Source organism: Danio rerio, chromosome 18 (assembly GCF_052040795.2).
Source record: "Danio rerio strain M-AB ecotype USA chromosome 18, GRCz13ab, whole genome shotgun sequence".
Taxonomy (NCBI): Eukaryota; Metazoa; Chordata; class Actinopteri; order Cypriniformes; family Danionidae; genus Danio; species Danio rerio.
The window spans coordinates 14,235,889-14,257,988 of NC_141038.1; the positions used below are offsets into that span (position 1 = coordinate 14,235,889).

Genomic DNA, 22,100 nt, shown 5'->3' on the forward strand with positions numbered 1-22,100 from the left:
TTTGATTTTCTTTTTATATACGCGATTAAGCCATTGAACTGTTGTATAAACGCAATATCACACTTATAGCAGTGCGATATGGCTGTATATTGTCACTGGTAGGACACTAAGGCAATGCACACCTCCCACCAGTGCCGATATATAGCCACACACACTGCTCATGTTATGTTGAACATTACTTTTGAACATTCTATTACTACTTCTACTACTATTATTACTAGTACTATTACTAATAATAACAAAGTAAACTGAGCAATATTATTATTATTTATTACTATTCAGATAACAACTGCTATTTGTTTGTGAAATAATTCTGCTATAAAGTTTGAGCTGTCTAAGCCTGTGTAAATGCTTAAGCGACGACATGGCCAGATTGCATTATTGTCTGAACAGGGTAACTTAATACCCTCAATGTCTTGGAGTGAGTGGGATTGTGGAATCTGTATTTCTCCACTCACCTGCTAATGTAGGCATCAGGCAGTCTGCTGTCTGTCGGAGAGCCCATGTCTCTGCTGGAGCACTTCTCCTCTCCTCCATGTCCACTGCTGGCCTCACTGTCCGCTTTCTGACTCAAAGTGTCTGAGAACGTGTCGTCCCTGTCAAAACCAGCACACAAGAAGTCAGGAAGGTATACGTATTCATTGTTTCAATATTTAAAACTCAATTATTTTATGACACCAAACAAGATGATCTCAAAATTCCACCAAAACATCTCAAAATGGCCAAAACTCAGACAAGATGAGCACTTGTTTGTCTAGTTATTTATTTGTTGATAAAAATGAATAGTGTCTGAAATTTAACAGCAACAACAACAACAAAAGAAAACCTGTAGGTGATTGTTTGCAAAAAGCTGAAGGAAAATAAATGAAGGACTGAATAATATATTAAAAAAGCAAAGCAGGGCAAGGCAATTTTACTGTATTATATAGCACATTTCATACAGAGTCATGGTTTCCGCTACAATCATTCTGCCATGGCGGGGCGCCACGCCAAAATTCATCCTGCCACTGCTACATTACAGCTTCTCATTCAAAACATTAGATTTTTTTATAGCGGGTAATAATCACACCAAAACATATTAAAGGGTAAGTAAATTATAATAGCGCAAACTTTTCTGTAACTGTAGTGGTGCTGTGCGTCATTTGTTTACCCTTTAAGGTGACGAGCTGACTGACTGACTGACAGGCTGACAGGTGCGTGAGGCCAGCAAACATGACGTATAGCCATTTCACTTTACTTTAGGATGCATTAATGCTACTCTGCAGGACTATTGGAGACATTCATAAATATTCCTAGCAAATCTAATAAATGCTAGAGACATACTCGTTACATAAACGCACTAAATCGCACCCAGCACCGTTTGTTTGAGAGCGCACATGAAGATCTGCGCACTCTTGAAGCGGCTTATATTTGAGGTGGCGTGCAAGAAGTTTTGTCCACGAGCAGAAGAAATCGGCGCGCAAGCACAGAGATTTGCACGCTCGTAGGCTATTACATAAATGCGATCCCGACTTATAATACTGCGCTCACAACATAAAATAATAACGCCACAGTTAGTCGGTAGATCTGTGTAAAAAAAAAAAAGGCCTGCCGCCACAGCTGGAAAAAGTCCTAGAGGAAACACTTAGAGTGGCATTTCAAATTGCTTTACACAAGTAAAAAATGAGAATAAAAAGCTCTACTGTACGCTCAGTACAGTTTAGATTGCAACTATGCAGTTTATTTATAAGGATAGTGCCTATTTTAAAATATTTATCATTTCTGAGAGACAGCGCATCAGCGGCCATTAGCCTGTCTTTGATCAAAAACGGTTGACGATGTTCGTTCACAAGATGGCGACAGAGACCACATAATATCCCTAAGAGAAAACCATAATTTCAAACTACTGCTGATCAAATCATTATTAAACAGGTAAATGACTTTCTAAGTCAATCTCTCTTTGTATGTTGTAGTGCTGTATTTATACCATAGTAATTTTGTGATATGCCGATTGCATAAGAGAAATACTGAAAAATGTCTCTAGACTGATCACCAGTTCAGCCTTAATCTTAAAATGTGAGCAAAATCACCTGTTTTGCCATCACGTTAAGCATTACGCTAGAGAATCATTCATATACTAGCTCTAAAATGGTGTTAGTGAAGTAGCAAGTTTCTGCTGTTCTTATGTCAGCTGCAGATGTGAATGAATGGCGGAAGAAAGTAGTTCCTCACACAAAATAATTTTTAGAGCTACAGGTTTGCTGTGCCTGATCAATTATTATACTTATTTTTTTTAAACATTTTTAACAAAACATTTACGGTGAATCAAGTCACTTCAAGATGCTTAAATTAAAATATTATGAGCTATTTCTGTGTAAACATACACACACACACTTTTTTGTTCAAATCACTTTTCTTTTTTTTTGCAATCTGAACTGAGCCAGATCACCTTTTCACTTTTATTTAGACTAATTATCCACATTTGAATATGATGCTCAAAGCACAAATATTATTGGTTGTGACCTTATGCAACAAAAAACATGCGCGTGCGCACGCGCGCACGCACGCACGCACGCACGCACGCACGCACGCACGCACGCACGCACACACACACACACACACACACACAAACAAACAAACAAACAAACAAACAAACAAACAAGTACAACACAACGAAATGCAGTTTAGGTCTAACCGGGAGTGCAATAGCAGCAAGTGCTGGACATAGGTAAAAGTGTAATTTAAGAACACTATTAATATTTATTAATATACAGATGGATGATCTATGAACATAAAATACAAGTTGTCAGAGATTTACAAATAGATGAACATATTGTACAGGTTGCTATTATTAACCATGAATATGCAAATAGATAATACACATAATATAACAACATAATATATAGAGGTTGTTATTTGCTATAAACAGGAATTACAAATAGATATGCGGATATATATATATATATATATATAAAATACATTTACAAATGTATATGTCCAGTGGATATGTACATTTACAAACGGGTATGTGCAGTGTAGTGCAACGATTATGCTCTATATTAAGTATGCAATATTAAATAGTGCAAGCATATGGGATTAAAATCCTGCCAAATGTATCATGATCACAAATCGAAATATAATAAGTGTATTTTATGTCTACATGGACCAAAATGCCTGAGGAATATTTCCAGTACCTTGTTGAATCTATGCCATGAAGGATCAGGGCAGTTCTGAAGGCAAAAGTGGGTCCAACCCAGTACTAGTATGGTGTACCTAATAAAGTGGACAGTGAGTTGCATCTTTTGGAAATGTAACTGCACCAAATTTATTTGCAATTAAGACAACTTTGAATTCAGGTTTAAGTTTTGTGCAATGTAATTCTAAACGTGTTTCCATTTTTGATTCACACTCATCTTTCTGTACACAGCCTCGTCGTTTCTTATTCTGCATTTAGCTTTCAATTTTACGCGGAATAATTTTACACACAATGTCAATATTTTTTATTCGTGCTTGTTATTTTTCAATCTGCGACCACAATACATTTGGTGGGATTTTGATCCCATACAAGCAGCAACACAATTGTTTTAAAGGACTTTTTCCTCTGGCCCCAATGATAATGTTTCACTTGCTGCATTCACCATTTTATGATATATACTGTTTCTGGTGCTTTTAGGCTAATTCACAACCTCATAACACTTCAGCGCATTGATGTGAAGGTCAAGCGGTACGTGATGCTTGTGTTGAGTGGTGCGTTAAAGCCCTGACACGAGGCATGTGAAAGAGGCTTCAGGGCACATAAAGCTCTTCAAGTCCCGTGTAAAATCACAGCTGTTGATACGGCTTATTGGACAGCGCATTAAGTCACATGCGCATGTTTCTGAGCACCAAACACACATATTTATGAGCTGAAATGTGCATTCTCGGTGTTGACAAAGGATATCCTGCGTATTTGAGCTGCTCTTCACTGTCTCGCTCTGGTACTGGAATGAGGCTCAAGGGCCTTTTAAAGGGGTCCTGTTATGCCCCTTTTCATAAGATGTCAAATAAATCTCTGGTGTTCTCAGAATGTATGTGTGAGGTTTCAGCTCAAAATACCTCACAGATCATGTATTATAGGTTGTCAAATCTGCCCCTATTTGGGTGTGGGCAAAAACACACTGTTTTTGTGCATGTCTCTTTAAATGCAAATGAGCTGCTGCTTTTTAGAAGAGGGCGGAGCCTTTACACGCTATTCTGACACAAGCAACTTATGCAGACAAAATGTCAGAAATGATCAGTGGAGGATTAATATTTAAATCTTCAAACCACTCTCAAACAGTTATGGAGAGGAAAAAGTTCTAGGCTAAACCAGTATGATTTTTAATGGTAAATGAATAAATTTAGGTTGTTGTAGAGAAAAATGTATTAAACTCTGACTAGTGTGTTACTACTCTGTCCTGACACATGGACCATACAAATAAACATTACACAATACAATTTACTCTTATCTTTAAAGAAAACATACAATGTTTTGATGCTTTAAAAGGTAAGCTCACCCCCCCCCCCCCCCAAAATTACTCCATAATTTACCCGCTCTCAACCCATCCTTGGTGTATACCTGATAGATATAAAGTGACTTTTTATCTATCAGACGAACACACATGGAATATTTTTAAATTTTAATAACAAACGTGTCGTGTAGGAACCACTTATCACTGAATATGTCAACAAACTAAAAAAAAGTACACTCAACGGCCACTTTATTAGGTACACCTTAATAGTACCAGATTGGACCCCCTTCAGCCATCAGAACTGCCTTAATCCTTTATGGCATAAATTCAACAAGGTACTGGAAACATTGCTTAAAGATTTTGGTCCATATTGAGATGATAGCATCACACAGTTGCTGCAAATTTGTCGGCTGCACATCCATGATGTGAATCTCCCATTGCACCACATCCCAAAGATGCTCTATTGGATTGAGTCCACATGCCTAAATGCTGAGTTGCTGCCATGTGATTTGCTGATTCGGAATTTGTGTTAACAAGCAGTTGGACAGGTGTACCTAATAAAGTGACCGGTGAGTGTTATTGGCTTGGTATTACTGTATAACATTGTACAGTATATTACTCTTTCAATGCTATATACATGTGTCTAGCCGTATTACATCATGCATCATACAACGTATATGTCAGTCGTAAATAACATGCATTTGTCAGCCACTGGAAGTCAGTGATTAGAGTTTATAATTCAAAAATGTGAAATATTTCTGTTACAAAAACACACTGATCCGCTTCATAAGACATGTGTTAACCCCCTGGCGGCATATGGGTCAGTATGATGATGGATTTATGTGCCTTTGCCCTTTGGAAGCTACAAAATAAAAGCCCCTCTCCAACACCTTCACAAAGCATAAAAAAAGGGTCAAAATAAAACTTAAACTACTCTGACTGTGTTCGTCTGACAGAAAAAAGCCTATACTCTGAGGATGGCTTGATGGTAAGTAAATTATAGAGAAACAAATTTTTTGGGGTGAACTAAACAACGAATTACACTGACGGTGAGCATTTTCAGGCTAAAATAAAAGCATAGATATGATCTCTGTGAATACAAAGGAAACTTTAGCTATATTAATAAGAACATTTAGCTATATTAATAAGAACATTTGTAAAGTAAAAGCTTGAAGTTAAAGTTATTTTGTTGTCTTTTTTCAAGTTTTCTGGGTTGGTAGATGCACTCCGATGTCTCATTTTAATGTTATGTCCCCTTTAAACTTCCTCTCTTACGCCAGGCTGTAAATTCTTTGTGCCACAAGCCAAGAACCCACATCAGCAGAGGGTCATGATGTGAATTATTGACACACCCAAACACACACACATACATACACACACATAGAGAGAGTGGGCTGGTATGGGCTCTGCTGTTGGTGTCACTCAGCGCTGTGCCCGATCCATTAGATTTGCCCTCTTTATGAGCCATAATCTGTTCTACTAGGTGCCAATGGTTGCCCAGGCGGAACAAGTTGTCATGACAATAAAGGGATTTATAAGGGCAAGATGATCAACTGTGGAAGGCTGGTGCTTAACTCAGATATGAGGTTCATTTATGGCATCTAACAAGGTGCCTAGTAATTTTTCTATTAAAACTGTGTCTACACCAAAAGCAAAAATTGTCACATGCACTGAAACGTATAGAGTCTGTCAACACTGTAAGGCACCATTAAAATGTTCTTCCAAATTTACAGATGTGGCTACTGAGAATGCGCCAGTGAATGAACGTGACCACACATAATGCTGCAGTACTGCGCGGTACAGCACAAAACGGTCAAATACAAGAAAGACGTGACCAGCAGGGGGCAGTTATGTAACAGTGAACATGATGAACTGATATATTAGCAGTCAGAGCATGTGAGCGGAGCTGAGCATTCCGCTCTATGGTCATGCAATTAGTCGCCAACCGCCCAAAGTAAGATCTCCATTAACATTACGCTCACCGGTAAACCAATACCGCTCAGATCCTGCTTCAACATAAACTTTCTCTAGTAGGCTAACCCTAATTTTTTTGTAACAAAACAACTAAAAATAACTGTCTAAAATTAAAGCACGTTGATAAAATAAGTTTGTTTCAAAACGGCATTCTTTCTTGTGCTTTTTTTCTTTCAGTACAGTTGTTTTTAATAATATTTCAATAGGCCTAAGTGATCAACTACTTATTTTGTAGCCTATTTATTTAGGCAGCTGTCTGTGTTATCTCCTATAGTTTAACTGACTGTTAACCTATTTTAAACTATATAGCTCTGAACATATTTCGAATGACAAATTTGCTTCCACGACCACGACTTATTTATGCGTGTCCATGTTTTAATTAATGTTAGACTTTAATAATTAATAATAAAATCGAATAATTCATTCCTTGATTAGTCCTACTAAATCTATGAAAAAACATTTGGAAATGTACAGTTTTTAAAAATAGTACTTATAAAAGATTCCTTTTTAAAACTTATTTTCGTTGTATTTAAAGTGAGATCACTGAACAGGAGCCGAAGCCTAGTTTCTCTCAAGGTTTTTTTCCTTCACTTTCGCCAATTGGTGAAGTTGTGACCTGTGAACTTGTGGAGCTGTGCATCGATGGATTTGCTCTTCAGTGTTTGGACTTTCAGCAGTGAAATTTATACCAAACTGAACTTAACTAAACTCAACTTTAACTCTGAAAGCTGGACTGACACAGTTTTTATTTATTAGGACTTCTATGTTAAGCTGCTTTGACACAATCTACATTGTAAAAGCGCTATAGAAATTAAGATGAATAGAACTGCAGTGAGAAAAATGCTCATTTTAAAGAAAATTTCAGATGGTACTTGAAGGTTTTTGTATCTGTACTCTTCATATTTACATTTTTCCCTATTTTTTACATTTAATAATTTAATAAGCTCAAAACTGCTTCAACAAAGCCCTGAGTTAGAAAAAAAATTAGGTGATTTTTTAGATTTCAAAAAATATTAATTGAAATTTTGCTTAAAATGTTTAAAAATGTTAATAATACCAAATTTAAAAAGTGATGAAGATATGTTATATTGTATTCAATGTAAATTTAATTGTATATTGTATTAAATGTAAAAGTGTATCAAACATGATTTAAATTCATTTTAGTTCCTTCATTTCATTCCTTGAGATATGAATCATTACAGTCATTACAGTGAAGTTTTATTTTGCTGACTAAACAGTTCAGATACTCACATATCCTGAACAACAATGTACTGGTGAGGCACGAGTCCATCTATGCCATTGTGTCTGCCCTCCCACCAATCGTCGGATGCTCTCTGGTACAGCAGCAGAGATGCCCCCTTCTTAAATGACAGCTCCCGCGCAGAGCGGCCCACGTAATCGAACTTGGCGATGGCTTCAATGGGCTCTCCCTCTGTAAAACACACAAACACAAAGCATCGTTTAAAATAAATAAATAACAATTTTATCTTTGGTGTCCCCAGAATGTGTCTTTGAAAAATCAGCTCCGTGCTGCAAATGAAAGCATTCTGGATTTTGACTCTTGCTTGTACACTGTAAAAAAAATATCTGTAAATTGACAGTTTCTGTATTTTGTGTTTTCTGTTTATTTACGGTTGTGAATTGCATTATGGGTGCTTGATTGTAGCTCTGTCGACTTTTAATTTTTGTTAATTTTATTGACATTTTAGTAGTTTGAAGTAATATAATGTAGAAAGAAGAAAAATATATCCAGAAATAACATAAATTGTACTGGCAGTATATTGCCAGGATTTTGTACAGTAAAACCAACCCAGACAATATATATTTATCACTATTAATTATTAAAAATCTTAATAAAAGTCACTTTTTACACAACTTTTAAAGGAATAACCTTTAAAAGTTAAAGGTAATAAAGGAATAAAGGAATTGCAATAACCTTAAGCGTTACCTTGTTAATACAATCCTCACATCAAAACACACACACACACATGCACACGCACACACACACACACAAATAGAAAACAGTCAGATTTTTATGATGTACAGATGAAGTCAGAATTATTAGCCCTTCTGTATGTTTTTTCTTCAATTTCTGTATAACAGAGAGAACTCATTTCTAAAAATAATAGTTTTAATAATGCATTTCTAATAACTGATTTATTTTATCTTTGCCATGATGACCACACATAATATTTCTAGATATTTTTCAAGACTTTATGGATTACAGCTCTATTATACAGCTTAAAGTACAATTTAAAGGTTTAACTAGGTTAATTATGTTAACTAGGCAAGTTACGAGTAATTTGAATAAAGATGGTTTGTTTTGTAGACTACCGGAAAAAAATTGCTTAAGAGGGCTAATCATTTTGACCTTAAACTGTTTTTTTTTTTTTTTTTTACTGCTTTTACTCTAGCTGAACTAAAACAAATAAGACTTTATCTAGAAGAAAAAATATATTATAGGAAATACTGTGAAAATGTCGTTCCTCTGTTAAACATCATTTAGGAAATATTTGAAAAAGTAAAAAAAAAAAAAGGAGGGCTAATACTTTTAACTTCAACTGCATGTAACATCATCAGCTTGTGTGATCAATCAGATCTTCCGAATGGACGGCCAGCACACTTTGGACAAAGTACAGTATGCTGCAGTTTATGAAATGCCTGAAGGGAAACGACATGTGTTGCTATTATAGTACCAATTAAATGGATCCATTCAGTGCACATGCCTGAGCTACTGTAAATATGACCGTTGGCTCATATGACTGATAGCATCTGAACGCACCTCTGTGTTCATGGCTTTGCTGTGGTGACCCTCTTTATGTAAGGACTCATTAGAGACACTACAGGCTTCAATGCATGCAAAGTAGCTGCAGTTCTGGCAGAACGGGCTGTTCTCATCTTTCAGGACAATCAGGCAATGTGGACTTTACCAACATCATCACAATGTCTGCCAACAAAGCGCAACAACTCTTACAAAACAGCTCTGCGGTGAGAAATAATTCAGTTCAATTGTATAATGTGCATAATGCGCAAGAGGCTTTGATAAATTAAAAATGAATAAATTTTCGTTTAAATTAGTAATACTATTAATATTAGTTTTCTAAAATAGATATATTTAAAAGAAATTGTATTACATATTAATTACAATTTAATATACATACAAGAGCTATAAAAAGTATTTTTCATTAAAAATATAGTTTATATATATATATATATATATGGCAATAATAATATTTTACATTATTAAATTATTAAATCATTTTTAACATAGATATAAAAATATATAATATATATAATCTTTTATTATTAATTCATTTTCTTTTCGGCTTAGTCCCTTTGTAAATCAGGGGTCGCCACAGCAGAATGAACCGCCAACTATCCAGCATATTTTACACAGCAAATGACCTTCAAGCCACAACCGAACACTGGGAAACACCCATAGACTCCCATTCACACACATACACTACGGACAATTTAGTCTACCCAATTCACCTGTACCGCATGTCTTTAGACTTGTGGGGGAAACCGGAGCACCCGGAGGAAATCCACATGAACACAGGGAGAACATTCAAACTCCACACAGAAATGGCATCTTTTATTATTATTATCTAAAATGTAAATTTTAAATAAAACTTAATAATTTAATACAATAAAAATACAAATGGTTAACTTCTATTTTAAAAGTCATTCATATTCAATCAACACAGACACGTATATATGAGCAATATCACATGAGTATCAGTGCGATTTGGCTGTAGGCGGCAGGTGTCCCACCAGTGTAGATATGAAGCCACATTGCACTGCTATGAGTGTGATATTGCTCTATTCTACGGCATAACCAAGTGTATAAAAAAGAAAATCAAACATGGAGAGTCTCAAAACCTTTTTGCAAGAGGAACTACCTTCTTCTGCCATTCATTCGAATCTGCAGAGGATGTCAGAACAGCAGAAACAATTGCTCATTCACCATTACCTCACTTTAGAGCTACTATTTGAATGATTCTCTAGCGTACTGTCAAAGTCCCTTTAAGGCAAGTCATTCACTTGGCGGCCATCTTTAAAACGCCTCTCAGGCAGTATGCTCCGGCATTCTGTTTAAATGGGGAAGTATCAAATTCACCAAAACTGCTTGCCAAGCTTATGGCTGAATATCATATTAGAAATCACCAATAAAATTAAACAACAACCGTCTCTTTAGTATCATTTCTAAACGTCCAAATCACGCGAAATCTACAGAAACTCATGTCTGATCCTAGCCCCTTCCCCAGATTATAGTCAGTCTATAGTGGTCGATGAATGGCTCCTGTACTAGAAGATTGACTTTTGTCACCAAGTAGTGATCAATGATTGGCTCCTGTACTGGTAGGTAGGGCTTTTTTTACCATATTGAAAGTTACACTTTTCCCCATTCAAAAAGATACGAGTGACATGTCTTGTGTTTTCTATAGTCTTTGGTAATGTCTAAAGTGTTGACAAAACAGGTGATTTTGCTCACATTTTAGGATTATAAGAATAAACGACATGAAATGCCATAAGTCTATAGAGATTTCCCAGTATTTTTCTGTTGCAATCAGGAGATCAGAATAATACTATGGTATAAATACAGCACTACAACATACAAAAATATAGATCGACTTAGAAAGTCATTTACATGTTTAATAATGATTTGATTAGCTGTAGCTTGAAATTACAATGTTTTTCTCTTAGGGCTTATTAAACGGGCTCTGTTGCCATCTTGTGGATAAACATCGTCAACTCAAAACTCTTTTGCTCGAAGACAGGCTAATGCTGTTATTCGCATTATTATTCGCTGCTATTCGCGTGTAAATAGCCGCGTGAACATTTGAGGTTACTCACTTCATTCGAGCGTCAAACCCCGCTTCATTCGCGTGTCAAATTCACTTCAGAACAGACGTGGATTCGCGTGATGGGCAGGGCTTTTGTCTGCCCCGTGACTCTAGCTTCATAGCTAAATGGCTAACATGGATTTTATGAAGAAAATAACAGTGTTTATGTGCTTTATGAAGGATGATAAACAGCGTCGATACGTTTAGGGCTGTGTCTGAATCCACTACATCCTTTCAGAGGTGCATCCAGCTCTTTAAGCTCATAAACTCCTCCAGAAACTGAACCTTGCTGATGGAGGTTTTCAGCGGTGCTTCAGACTGAGCCCAGCCCAGTTTAATGAACTTCTTGTCGGTGTCTGCTGGGATTTCCCCTGGGACACAGACAACAGGCGATACGTCACAATCACGCCCCCACAAGAGCAAGCTCCTGATTGGTTAACGCGGCGCGAATGTCCGCTGAAGTTTAAATTTTCGAACTCGAGTGATTCGCGCGAAACGCGCATTAAGCGCATCAAACGCTCAATTCGCGCCACGCCATTCGCGCCATGCACACCGCGCAATTCTCGTCATTCGCACTGCGCCATTTGCGCGTATCTTGCCACAGGGTGTCTATTCGCACGTTTGCATTGACTTAACATGTAAATCACTCGCGCTTGACGCGTCTGGTGTGAACGCAGCATAATGGCTGCCGACGCTCTGTCTCTCAGAAATTATAAATATTTTACAATTTAAATTACGTACTTTATGTTGTCCAACAGCAGCAATATTTGTCAAACTGTAGATTGTCCTCTGCTCGTCGTTGTATGTGTGTGGAGTAATAATCAAGGGTGAAGGGTTAAAAGGCTGAACGAGTGCTGTTACTGGCAGAATATTGCACGCTATCAGCCAATCAGATTCAAGGACCAGTTGAACAGTTGTGTATATGTATATTTATAGCATAAAACTTAGTATTATTATTATTGCTACAATATAGCTAATCTAAAAACATTTAGAGTAAACTACAACTTCATCTCTACTGTAGAGAAATGAGTAAAACAAACAAAAAAAACAAACCATACAAAGGAAAATACAAAACTGCTTCTCCACAGAAACCACAGCAAAAGCAATCTAAAAATGATCATCACAATCTCAAAGAGGAAGCGCTTCTTCATTCTGGACAGTGTGGAAATGACAGCGAGTCAATGAGACGTGACGGCCGTCTGAATGAATAGAGCCGCTCAGAGACCGGGCAGGCGTCTTGTTAATAAAGCGGACGGACTGGAGATCAATATGGCCAACAAACGTCCACACGTCCCTGTCTCTCAGCATCATTCATCAAACATCCTCATCTATCAAAACACTGCAAAGACAGGCTTTCTGAAGAATAACAAACTTAACTAGAACTCGGTTGGTTTAGGATCAAGAAAGGGTCAACAAAGAACCACGGCTTCAATGTTGCAGAGAAATTATTTAAAAATATAATACACATTTCGGTGTCACGATGGCGCAGTGGGTAGCACAATCGCCTCACAGCAAGAAGGTCACTAGTTCGAGCCCTGGCTGGGTCAGTTTGGCGTTTAAATGTTATCCCTGTAGGGTTTCCTCTATGTGCTCTGGTTTCTTTCACAGCCTAAAGACATGCGTTATAGGTGAATTGAATAAGCTAAATTGTCTGTAGTGTATGCAAGTTCATGCAAGTGTATGGGTGTTTTCCAGTATTGGGTTGCGGCTGGTAATTTATTATGATACTAAAGGGTTAAAAGACTGGACGAGTGCTGTTACTGGCAGAATCTTGCACGACTATCAGCTGATCAGATTCAAGAACAAATATATAGAAAGAATATTAAACCTATATAATGCAATAAATAGTCAAAATATGAGTGAAATGTGTTGTGTCATTAAGTACAACTGATATACATAAAAATAAATAGCATATCATGTCCAGAACTTATTAAAATATATAAAATAATAAGTGATCATAATAAATTGTATTACATTTTAATTGATTTAAAACTTCTTACAGACTGAAAATGGATAATGTTTTAAAATGACAGTTAATGAACACTTTGGTGCTACATTATGATCCTCTTTTAATGCCAATGTTATTTTTCCCTTTGAAAAATTTAATTTATGTATGAAAAAAGTATCTTTGTTGTTTTGTAAAACCAAAGAAAAAACCCAAAGAATGTTGCATCTCTGACCCATACATATGTCAATGATTAAACTGTCATTTTCTATTTCATGCTGACATTTACCCAGATAAATCACACAAACCAACTTTTCCAAAACACCCAATCTTCTCATTCTACATCAGTGTCCCGCAGATGCTCAGATTTGTCTTTTTTTCTTCCCCAAGAGTGTATTCTGTCTGTTCATTGCAGTACACATGAATGAATAAATGGCTCTAAAGGCATAGCAGGTCCCATCACTGCACAAAAGTGGTTTTCCAGACGGGCCCTGAGAGCACGACATCCCCTTCAGCACAGTGATTGAGGACAGATGCTGAACTGCTCACAGGTCCTCTCCAGGCTAACAGTTCAGACGCAGGTTTTAGGATGTTTACATAACAAATATAATGGCAGCTAGAAAATGCCCATAAAAAAACGTATATCACCCCTCTCAAATTGCATTCATTCATTTTCTACAGCTTTTCCGGGGCCGGGTCGCGGGGGTAGCAGTCTTAGGAGAGAACCGCAGACTTCCCTCTCCCCAGACACTTCCTTTAGCTCCTCCGGGGGGATCCCAAGGCGTTCCCAGGCCAGCCAAGAGACATAGTCCCTCAGCGTGTCCTGGGCCTTCTCAGAGGCCTTCTCCCAGTGGGACATGTCTGGAACACCTCCCTAGGTAGACATCCAGGAGGCATCCGAAACAGATGCCCGAGCCACCTCAGCTGACTTCTCTCAATGTGGAGGAGAAGCGGCTCTACTTCGAGCTCCTCCCGGGTGTCAGAGCTCCTCATCCTATCCATTAGAGTGCGCCCTCCCACCCTTTGGAGGAAACTCATTTCGGCCGCTTGTATCCGAGATCTTGTTCTTTCGGTCATGACCCAAAGCTCAAGACCATAGGTGAGAGTAGGAACGTAGATTGACCAGTAAATCGAGAGCTTTGCCTTTCGGCTCAGCTCCCTCTTCACCACAATGGACCCGTACATTGACCGCATTACTGCTGCAGCTGCACCAATCCGCCTGTCAATCTCATGTTCTATCACTAGTAAACAACACCCTGAGATACTTAAACTCCTCCACCTGGGGTAAGGACTTTCCTCCAACCATAGAGATGGCAAACCACCTTTTTCCGGTGGAGCACCAGGCCTTGGACTTGGAGGTGCTGATTCTCATATTGCATATTAAAAGATAATACACCCAAAAATTTTTATTCAAGAATGTTTTGTCTTAAAGAAGATTTTTAGTTAAAAGCTAAACAGATGATGGTTGTTGCTCCCATCTTTCTCTCTATTCACAGCTTTCAAGCCTATTTAAATTGTTTTAGAAAAATTCGGAGGAAGACCTGAAATAGGGGGTTTCATGACCCTTAATTCTGCTTTGCCTGTTCGTTAGATTATTTGTACTTTGAAAGTTAAACATCTTTGTTAATGATCCGCTGAAGTCGCCTACATCTTTGAGTAAATCTGTGCAAAATGTCCCTTTACAAAACATGACAAATCTCACCAGTCAATTCCACCAGCAACACACCAGTAATTCCATTACTGAAAAGATCCTCCTCGACACATTCATAAGAAAAATATTTGGAGCAAAGCCATGGAAGCTGAGAGCGATTTTACAATCTTCAGGTCAGTCATGATTGGCTCTGACACTGATATCTGACATCTGCTTTAGTTATGGAAACCCTGACAGACGTGGAGTATTAGGTTTCTCACTTAAATATGGCAGATTCATGAAATTTAAGCAGACTGTGAGATGGGAACAGTCAAAACTAATCTTCAGGATGGAGATTGTAATGTCCGGATGTCTATTAGTAAATTACAAACTTAAATGACATTTGTGTGTTTAATATTCTTCAATAAAACCAATACTAAATGTGTTAAAAAGTTAAAAAGCAAAAGTTGTGGATTCTGTTTATATTCTGGCAAACGTGAGATCTGTCTGGTTTAGAGAACGAGAGATCGGATGAATGATGTAAAAGCTGGACAAGAGTCTCCATTCTTGTTTAAACACAGGTTAAACTTTTTACACTTAAAGATGAAATCGAGACCATGCAAAACAAAAAGGATCTAGTGGTTGCCAGGATGTTGCTATGCTGTTGCTATTTTTAGCACATGCTAAAGGTGCAGTCATATTTACTGTTGTTTAATGAATTTTTACTGGCAAAACTAGGTCATTTTAAGATGAATCTAAACCAGAGGGCGCTTTAAGAGGTAGCACAATTATATACAGCTGAAGTCAGAATTATTAGCCCCCCTATGATTTTTCTTCTTATTTAAATATTTCTTAAATGATGTTTAGCAGAGCAAGAAAATTTTCCCAGTATGTCTGATAATATTTTTTTTTCTTCTGGAGAAAGTCTTATTTGCTTTATTTCGGCTAGAATAAAAGCAGTTTTTAATTTTTTAAAACCCATTTTAAGGACAAAATGATTAGCCAGAACAAACGATTGTTATACAATGATTTGCCTAATTACCCAAACCTGCCTAGTTAACCTACTTAACCTAGTTAAGCCTTTAAATGTCACTTTAAGCTGTATAGAAGTGTCTTGAAAAATATCTAGTCAAATATTATTTACTGTCATCATGGCAAAGATAAAAGAAATCAGTTATTAGAAATGAGTTATTAAAACTATTATGTTTAGAAATGTGTTGAAAAAAATCTTCACTCCGTTAAACAGAAATTGGCAAATGGCAAAGTTGCTTGAGTCTATGTTCTGTGTCTCGCGACTTTTGAATCACATTCAATTTAATTAGCTTAAATCTGAGGTAACAAACTAAACCGAAAGCCACACTGCTTTACAAAACATATAACTTTATCTATCGAAAACATGCATTTTTTTTTTACACAACTACAAGCACATATTTTATAACATTTGTAATAATTATATTACCAATGATGCAGCATGAGGAAATTCCTGAGTTTGCAGATACTGAAATGCCAACACAACAGGACTGGTCTGCAGAAGGGCTTCTCTAGCGCGCCTTTTTCTCTGACTCTGCGCCAAGCAGATTGATTTTTAGCATCTGATGACGCGATGCACTAAAGTAAACATTCTAAGCACACCGGTGTAATCATATGCTTCAGAAACAGCCAATGCTGTCTGATCACATGAGACTCGATGTTATTGGACGCATCAAAGGGTTAAAAGTGTGTTCATTTTATTCTTTTATTATTCAGCGATTCTTCCATGTTCCACTAGATTAAAAGCAGCCTGCGTACCACTAGGGGTAGGCGTACCACAGTTACAGAACCTGATCTAGACAACACAATAACAATGAATTAAATTAGTGAAGAAATTTATTTTTTGTGGAATAATCCTGCTTTTGAATCACAACAAATTAAAACATTTGTTATTCTGACCAATTGCAATAATGCAAAAAAGCTCTAAATCAATTTTTATTTTATTATTTAAAGTATTTTTATTTTAATCAGCAATATATTTTATAAGATGTATACAGAACAAAACAAATAATAATATTTACCTCAAACCCATACCTATTTTTTTTAAAAAGACATCAAGACAAATTGAGAATTTTGAGTGTTGTCTAAATTATTTTTTAAGAAGTTGAACATGTATTTGCAATGAGACAATATTAGTGAACATTCAGATGCCATCCATGCAGCTGTAAGTGACATTTTGGTAAATTGATAAATATATTCTGCCCTCATTACTCTCAATAACACAATAAACAAACAAAAAAAACATCAAATCCTTTTGATTTACCAATCAAAATCATTCAGTCCTTCACATAAAGCCTCAGTCTTTTAAAGATAACCTAACAAGCAGAGAAAGTTCTTTTTTTCTTTTGAGTTTTTACAAGCAGTTCACACATTGGCAATAAAGTGATTAACACATCAAACTCCTACATACAGCTGAAGTCAGAATTATTCGCCTCCCTTTGAATTGTATTTATTTTTGTATATATATTTCCCAAACGATGTTTAACAGAGCAAGGAAATGTTCACAGTATGTTCGATAATATTTTTCTTCTGGAGAAAGTCTTGTTTGTTTTATTTCGGCAAGAATAAAACCAGTTTTTATTTTTTTGAAAACATTTTAAGGTTAAAATTATTTGCCACTTTAAGCTATATTTTTTTAATGGTCAACGGAACAAACCACAGATATACAATAACTTGCCTTATTACCCTAACCTGCCTAGTTAACCTAATTAACCTAGTTAAGCCTTTAAATGTCACTTTAAGCTGTATAGAAGTGTCTTGAAAAATATTCAGTAAAATATTATTTACTGTCATCAAGGCAAAGATAAAATAAGTCAGGTATTAGAGATGAGTTATTAAAACTATTATGTTTAGAAATGTGTTTAAAAAAATCTGCTCTCCGTTAAACAGAAATTGGAGAAAAAATTAAACATGGGGCTAATAATTCAGGGGGGCTAATAATTCTGACTTTAACTATATACAGTCTGTAGCTGCTGCTTTAAGTCTTATTTTCTAGTCAGTTCAATCCCAAATCCTCCAATACTCTCTTTTCAACAAGTCACACAAATGGAGAAAGATAAATGATGTGCCTTACTTTAATTCTTAAGATTTGTTTTAATTCCTAAGTTGAATGAATAAGAATAAGAATGAACACTAACATTCTTGCCTTCACCAACTAATTAAATCCCATTTGAACATTTACAGAGATAGCTTAGTGTTCCCATTTGTTTTTATGATCCAAAAACAAAGGTTTACATCAAAGCCTCCATCTTCGACTGAAACGAATGTGTTTTTGGTGTTACTGATTCAGCCCTACCATTTATCTGACTCCCTGCACAGACGCTTGCTCTCAAACAATAGGACAAATGAGGCTTTTGTCTGTTCTGAGAAATCTTAGATATGGAAAAAGCAGACTTCCCACTTCTCTTATAAAATAAAGCAGAAGAAATCAGCCATTGTTCAGGTAGAGTCAGGAAATGAGTCTATTTTCAGAGGGGTAACACACAGGTCAGTGGCAACATTTCCCTTTGCCTTCTTTTGATATACAGCACAGAAGACAACAAAATAAAAAATGAACCGCTTGATTGAGTTTTCACAGTCTGAGAGTTTATTTCTCAGATCGCACATGGGAATTGGTTCATGTGTCATCAGTGGGCCAAGCATCTGGTTTCAGTTTGTTTGTGACAGTAAGCTTTGGGAACCTAAGTTCCATAATACAACCCTGAGCAAGGACTTCCCGTGTATTTTAAATGCAAATCGCTATACAGTCGTGGAAAGTATTTCACATGCACGATTAAAAACCCCTTCCTTTGTTTACGGATGTGTCTCCCTTCCCAAAGGACTCAAAAACAAAAATAAGCCTCAAACAGTAGGACTAAGTTTTCCACTCTTTAACCGATCGCTTCATTTAGAGCTGTGAAAAGTGATTACCCAGAGGTCAGTGCTTACACAAACTAACCCTTGACTTTGACCTTGATTTTAATAATAAATTTGACCTTAAAGTACTTTCTTAATGTACCTTCAGGTCAGAAACTATGTCCGTCTAAATGTTTCTGACTTTGATGTTTTATCATTAGAAGGCAAATTATTTGATTTATTTTTAAACTCTCCAAATGCCAAGGGCCTAACCTCCTTATTTGTTGATGCTTTTAAAAACAACAGATTTCTCTTCATTTGAAAGTCGCTTGGGAAGAAGACCTAGGGATTTTAATCTCTGAGACTGATTAGGATCAACGCTTTTTATCTGTTTAATCACGTTCTACAAATTCAATACACAACCTTATTCAGTACAAAGTATTACACAGACTTTACTATTCTAAAACAGAGCTCAGTAAATTCTATCTCTTCAGCCTGCGACCCCTAAAATAACAACTCCAGTGACTCGCAACCCCCACTATGCTCGGAAATGGTTATAAGCATACAAATATTGCACACAATTGTGCACACTTACCAATAGGAACTATATGAACATATGCATATTAGCAACACAAAAAAGAGCAACAGTCTTACCATGTATGTTTTTATAATCATTATTCATTTCTTTAATTTATTATTAACCTCACTTCAACAAGGAGATCATCCTCCTTGTTAAGTCGTGGTATTCATTTTTAATATGTAAGTGCCAATATTGTACCGCAAAATAAATCTGCTGCAATTACAGCTATTGTTGTGATGAACGCTATTGCTGTAATCCAGCATAATAACCCCAGGGGTCACAAATAAGATATAATAATTGATAAAATATGATAATAATAAAATATATTAGATTTTTGGAAATCACCAAACGACCCCTCCTTATTGTCTCATGACCCCCCAGTGGGTCCCGACCTTTGCACGTCTTTTTTGGTCCTTATTGTTTAATTTCAAAATTTTTGGTCAGAAGTATTTCAGTTCTTTGCTAAGGTTTATGATTGTGTTTACTCCCTGATCCAATGATAGGAATTTTTATCTGGTCAAATTTTTCTGCAGACTCTCAACCAAAATGTTTAGTGATCATGGCTAAGAAAGTTATCCTTTCGTTAGGCCTCTTTTTCTTACTGGTTTCTTGAACTTACTTTCACTTTACATTTGGAAAGAATTAGATATGCCATCTTTGGGGACTCTGCAAAATTTGATAAAATGTGGGATTCAGTCTTTTTTTAACACAACATAAAGTCTAATAATGTTTCATTTTTGAAGATTCGTAAGGTTTTTGTCTCCTCTTTACATCCATTGCAGTTTATTTTTGTAGGTCGCCATTTTCCCTTGTTTCCTGCTTTATTTTACATTTTGCACAGATTACTGTTTCATGATGGGTTTGTCTGTCTGTTCTTTGTTATTCTATGTCTGCCAAAGCTATAATAAAAATACTGACTTGTAGCGATTTTAATTTTATCGAATTTCTTCATCGGCCGTCAAGCTAAGGACACAATGTGATTGACAAGTGTAATTTTTAATGTTTTAGACTGTCAGAACATTATTGTATTGATGTAGACATAAATCAGTAAATGATTATAACTGATATGCAATTTTCCTGTGAAATCATGTCTTTGAAGGTGAAGGTAAATATTTCTTGTGTGGTTAATTATGGAATAATGAAATGAAAATGAGATTGTTTTTAACCATTGAGTGGCCATCTAACCAATGACGCAAAGTGATTGATTGTGGGATAAAAGGGTGGAGTGAGAGGATTATGTCACACACTGAGGAAGGCATTGTGCCGAAACGTTTGTGATTTGTATCACCCAGAGAACGTAAAATAAAAACTGTAATCATTTCATAATGGCAGAATCATAATCTAAGCAATTATTTGACGAGTGTGAATCATGACCTTTTCATCATCACGTTATATTCAAAGTTTCTATTGAGACTTTAAAATTAAGCTTTAAATGTCTGTTGTCATAATTTATGAAGTCGTTAACTTAAAAATATCATATATTTAGTAATATAGCCTTTTATTGTGTACAAGTTACTACTAAATCGTCCTCGAAGGTGCATACCTCACTTTGTCTGGCTAGCGGAAGAGCAAAGTTTTTCCACCACAGTGAAAATGTGTTTTTAAAAGTTTGAAAGAGATGTCTGAAGTTAAGCTTTTGCTATTAGAAAAGTATGTTTTTGTTAGCATAAAGATACTAGACAACAGAGGCAGGTACTGTATATTCAAAGACTCTGGAAAAAGTAGCAGAAGCTGAGATGCTTGTGGTTAATTTGACTGCTATCATCATTCAAAGTAAAAATGCTCAGAACTCTCGTGATTTTAGTGAGTTAGAATGAAAGATAACACTTTACTTTAATGATCAATTCACAGCATTTATAAGCACTTTTAAATTATGATGTTATTTTACATCCTAATTCTACCCAATACCTAAACCTAACTACTACGTTACTACCTATTTATAAGCAGCTAGTATTTTATTGAGTTATTGAGAAAAGTCTTAGTTAATGGTTTGTTAATAGTGTGAATTGTACAGTAAAACAAAGTGTGACCGAATTAAATATACACACATAGGAAAAGTCATGGCACTATAGTTATATGGGTTTTATTTTACCGAAACTGGAAAATGGTCAAAATGACTGCCTCTGTAATTCTAGATTTAGTGTATAGCCTACATTCACTGGCATGGTACAGTGTATCATACTATACATATCCCTACAGGATGTACAACAAAAACAACAACAAAAACAAGCTTACCATCCTCACTGGTGTGGGTCTCTGCTCCTCCATCCTGATCAACCTCTTCAAGAGCTCCATGTTCACTGTATGGACTCTCACTGCAGAAAACAGAGGACATCAATTCATTAACTCATCAAACAATATAGAAACTACTGTAGTTGAAACACTTAACATTTCTGTATCTGATTTTTCTGTAAAACTAGAAAGTAACTCAATGTTTCTCATGAGCTTAAAAACATTTCAGCCTAAAGGCTTGAGGTAACTTTATATATAGAGTATTCATTGACATTAATTACAATACAACTTTTCATAAAAGATCTATGAATCAAAAAAGACTTCAATGCATTAAGTCATCATGTGCCTACAGTGATATGGATAGGAACTACTGTATACTCTCATTCTGGCGTAATAGTAAAGGGAATTTGCTGCAGTATCATGGCTGCAGCAGGCACAATGATATTACACAGCATTGTTAGGTAGTTACTTGGCTGGGGACTATTTTCAGGTGCTGCGTAACAGGGATGGTGTGGGGGTGGGGGGCTTTGGGGGCTTAAGTAATCAAATAAAATAATCT

The 22,100-nt window shown here is 36.2% G+C and overlaps 1 protein-coding gene across 7 annotated transcripts in view; it reads right to left on the minus strand.

Moving 5' to 3' along the window:
• srgap1a (SLIT-ROBO Rho GTPase activating protein 1a) overlaps positions 1 to 22,100 on the minus strand; it is a 197,388-nt gene that overhangs the window by 18,484 nt on the left and 156,804 nt on the right. For 6 of the 7 annotated variants that reach the window (XM_087292999.1, XM_087292998.1, XM_087293002.1 and 3 more), the window contains exons 18-20: positions 21,545 to 21,624; positions 7,695 to 7,875; positions 459 to 596 (exon numbers count right to left, since the gene is read on the minus strand). In XM_087292999.1, coding sequence (XP_087149125.1) covers positions 459 to 596; positions 7,695 to 7,875; positions 21,545 to 21,624 — 399 coding nt within the window. Of the gene's footprint in view, positions 1 to 406; positions 597 to 7,694; positions 7,876 to 21,544; positions 21,625 to 22,100 lie in introns of all 7 variants that reach the window. The other variant, XR_015514755.1, reaches the window with a different exon arrangement.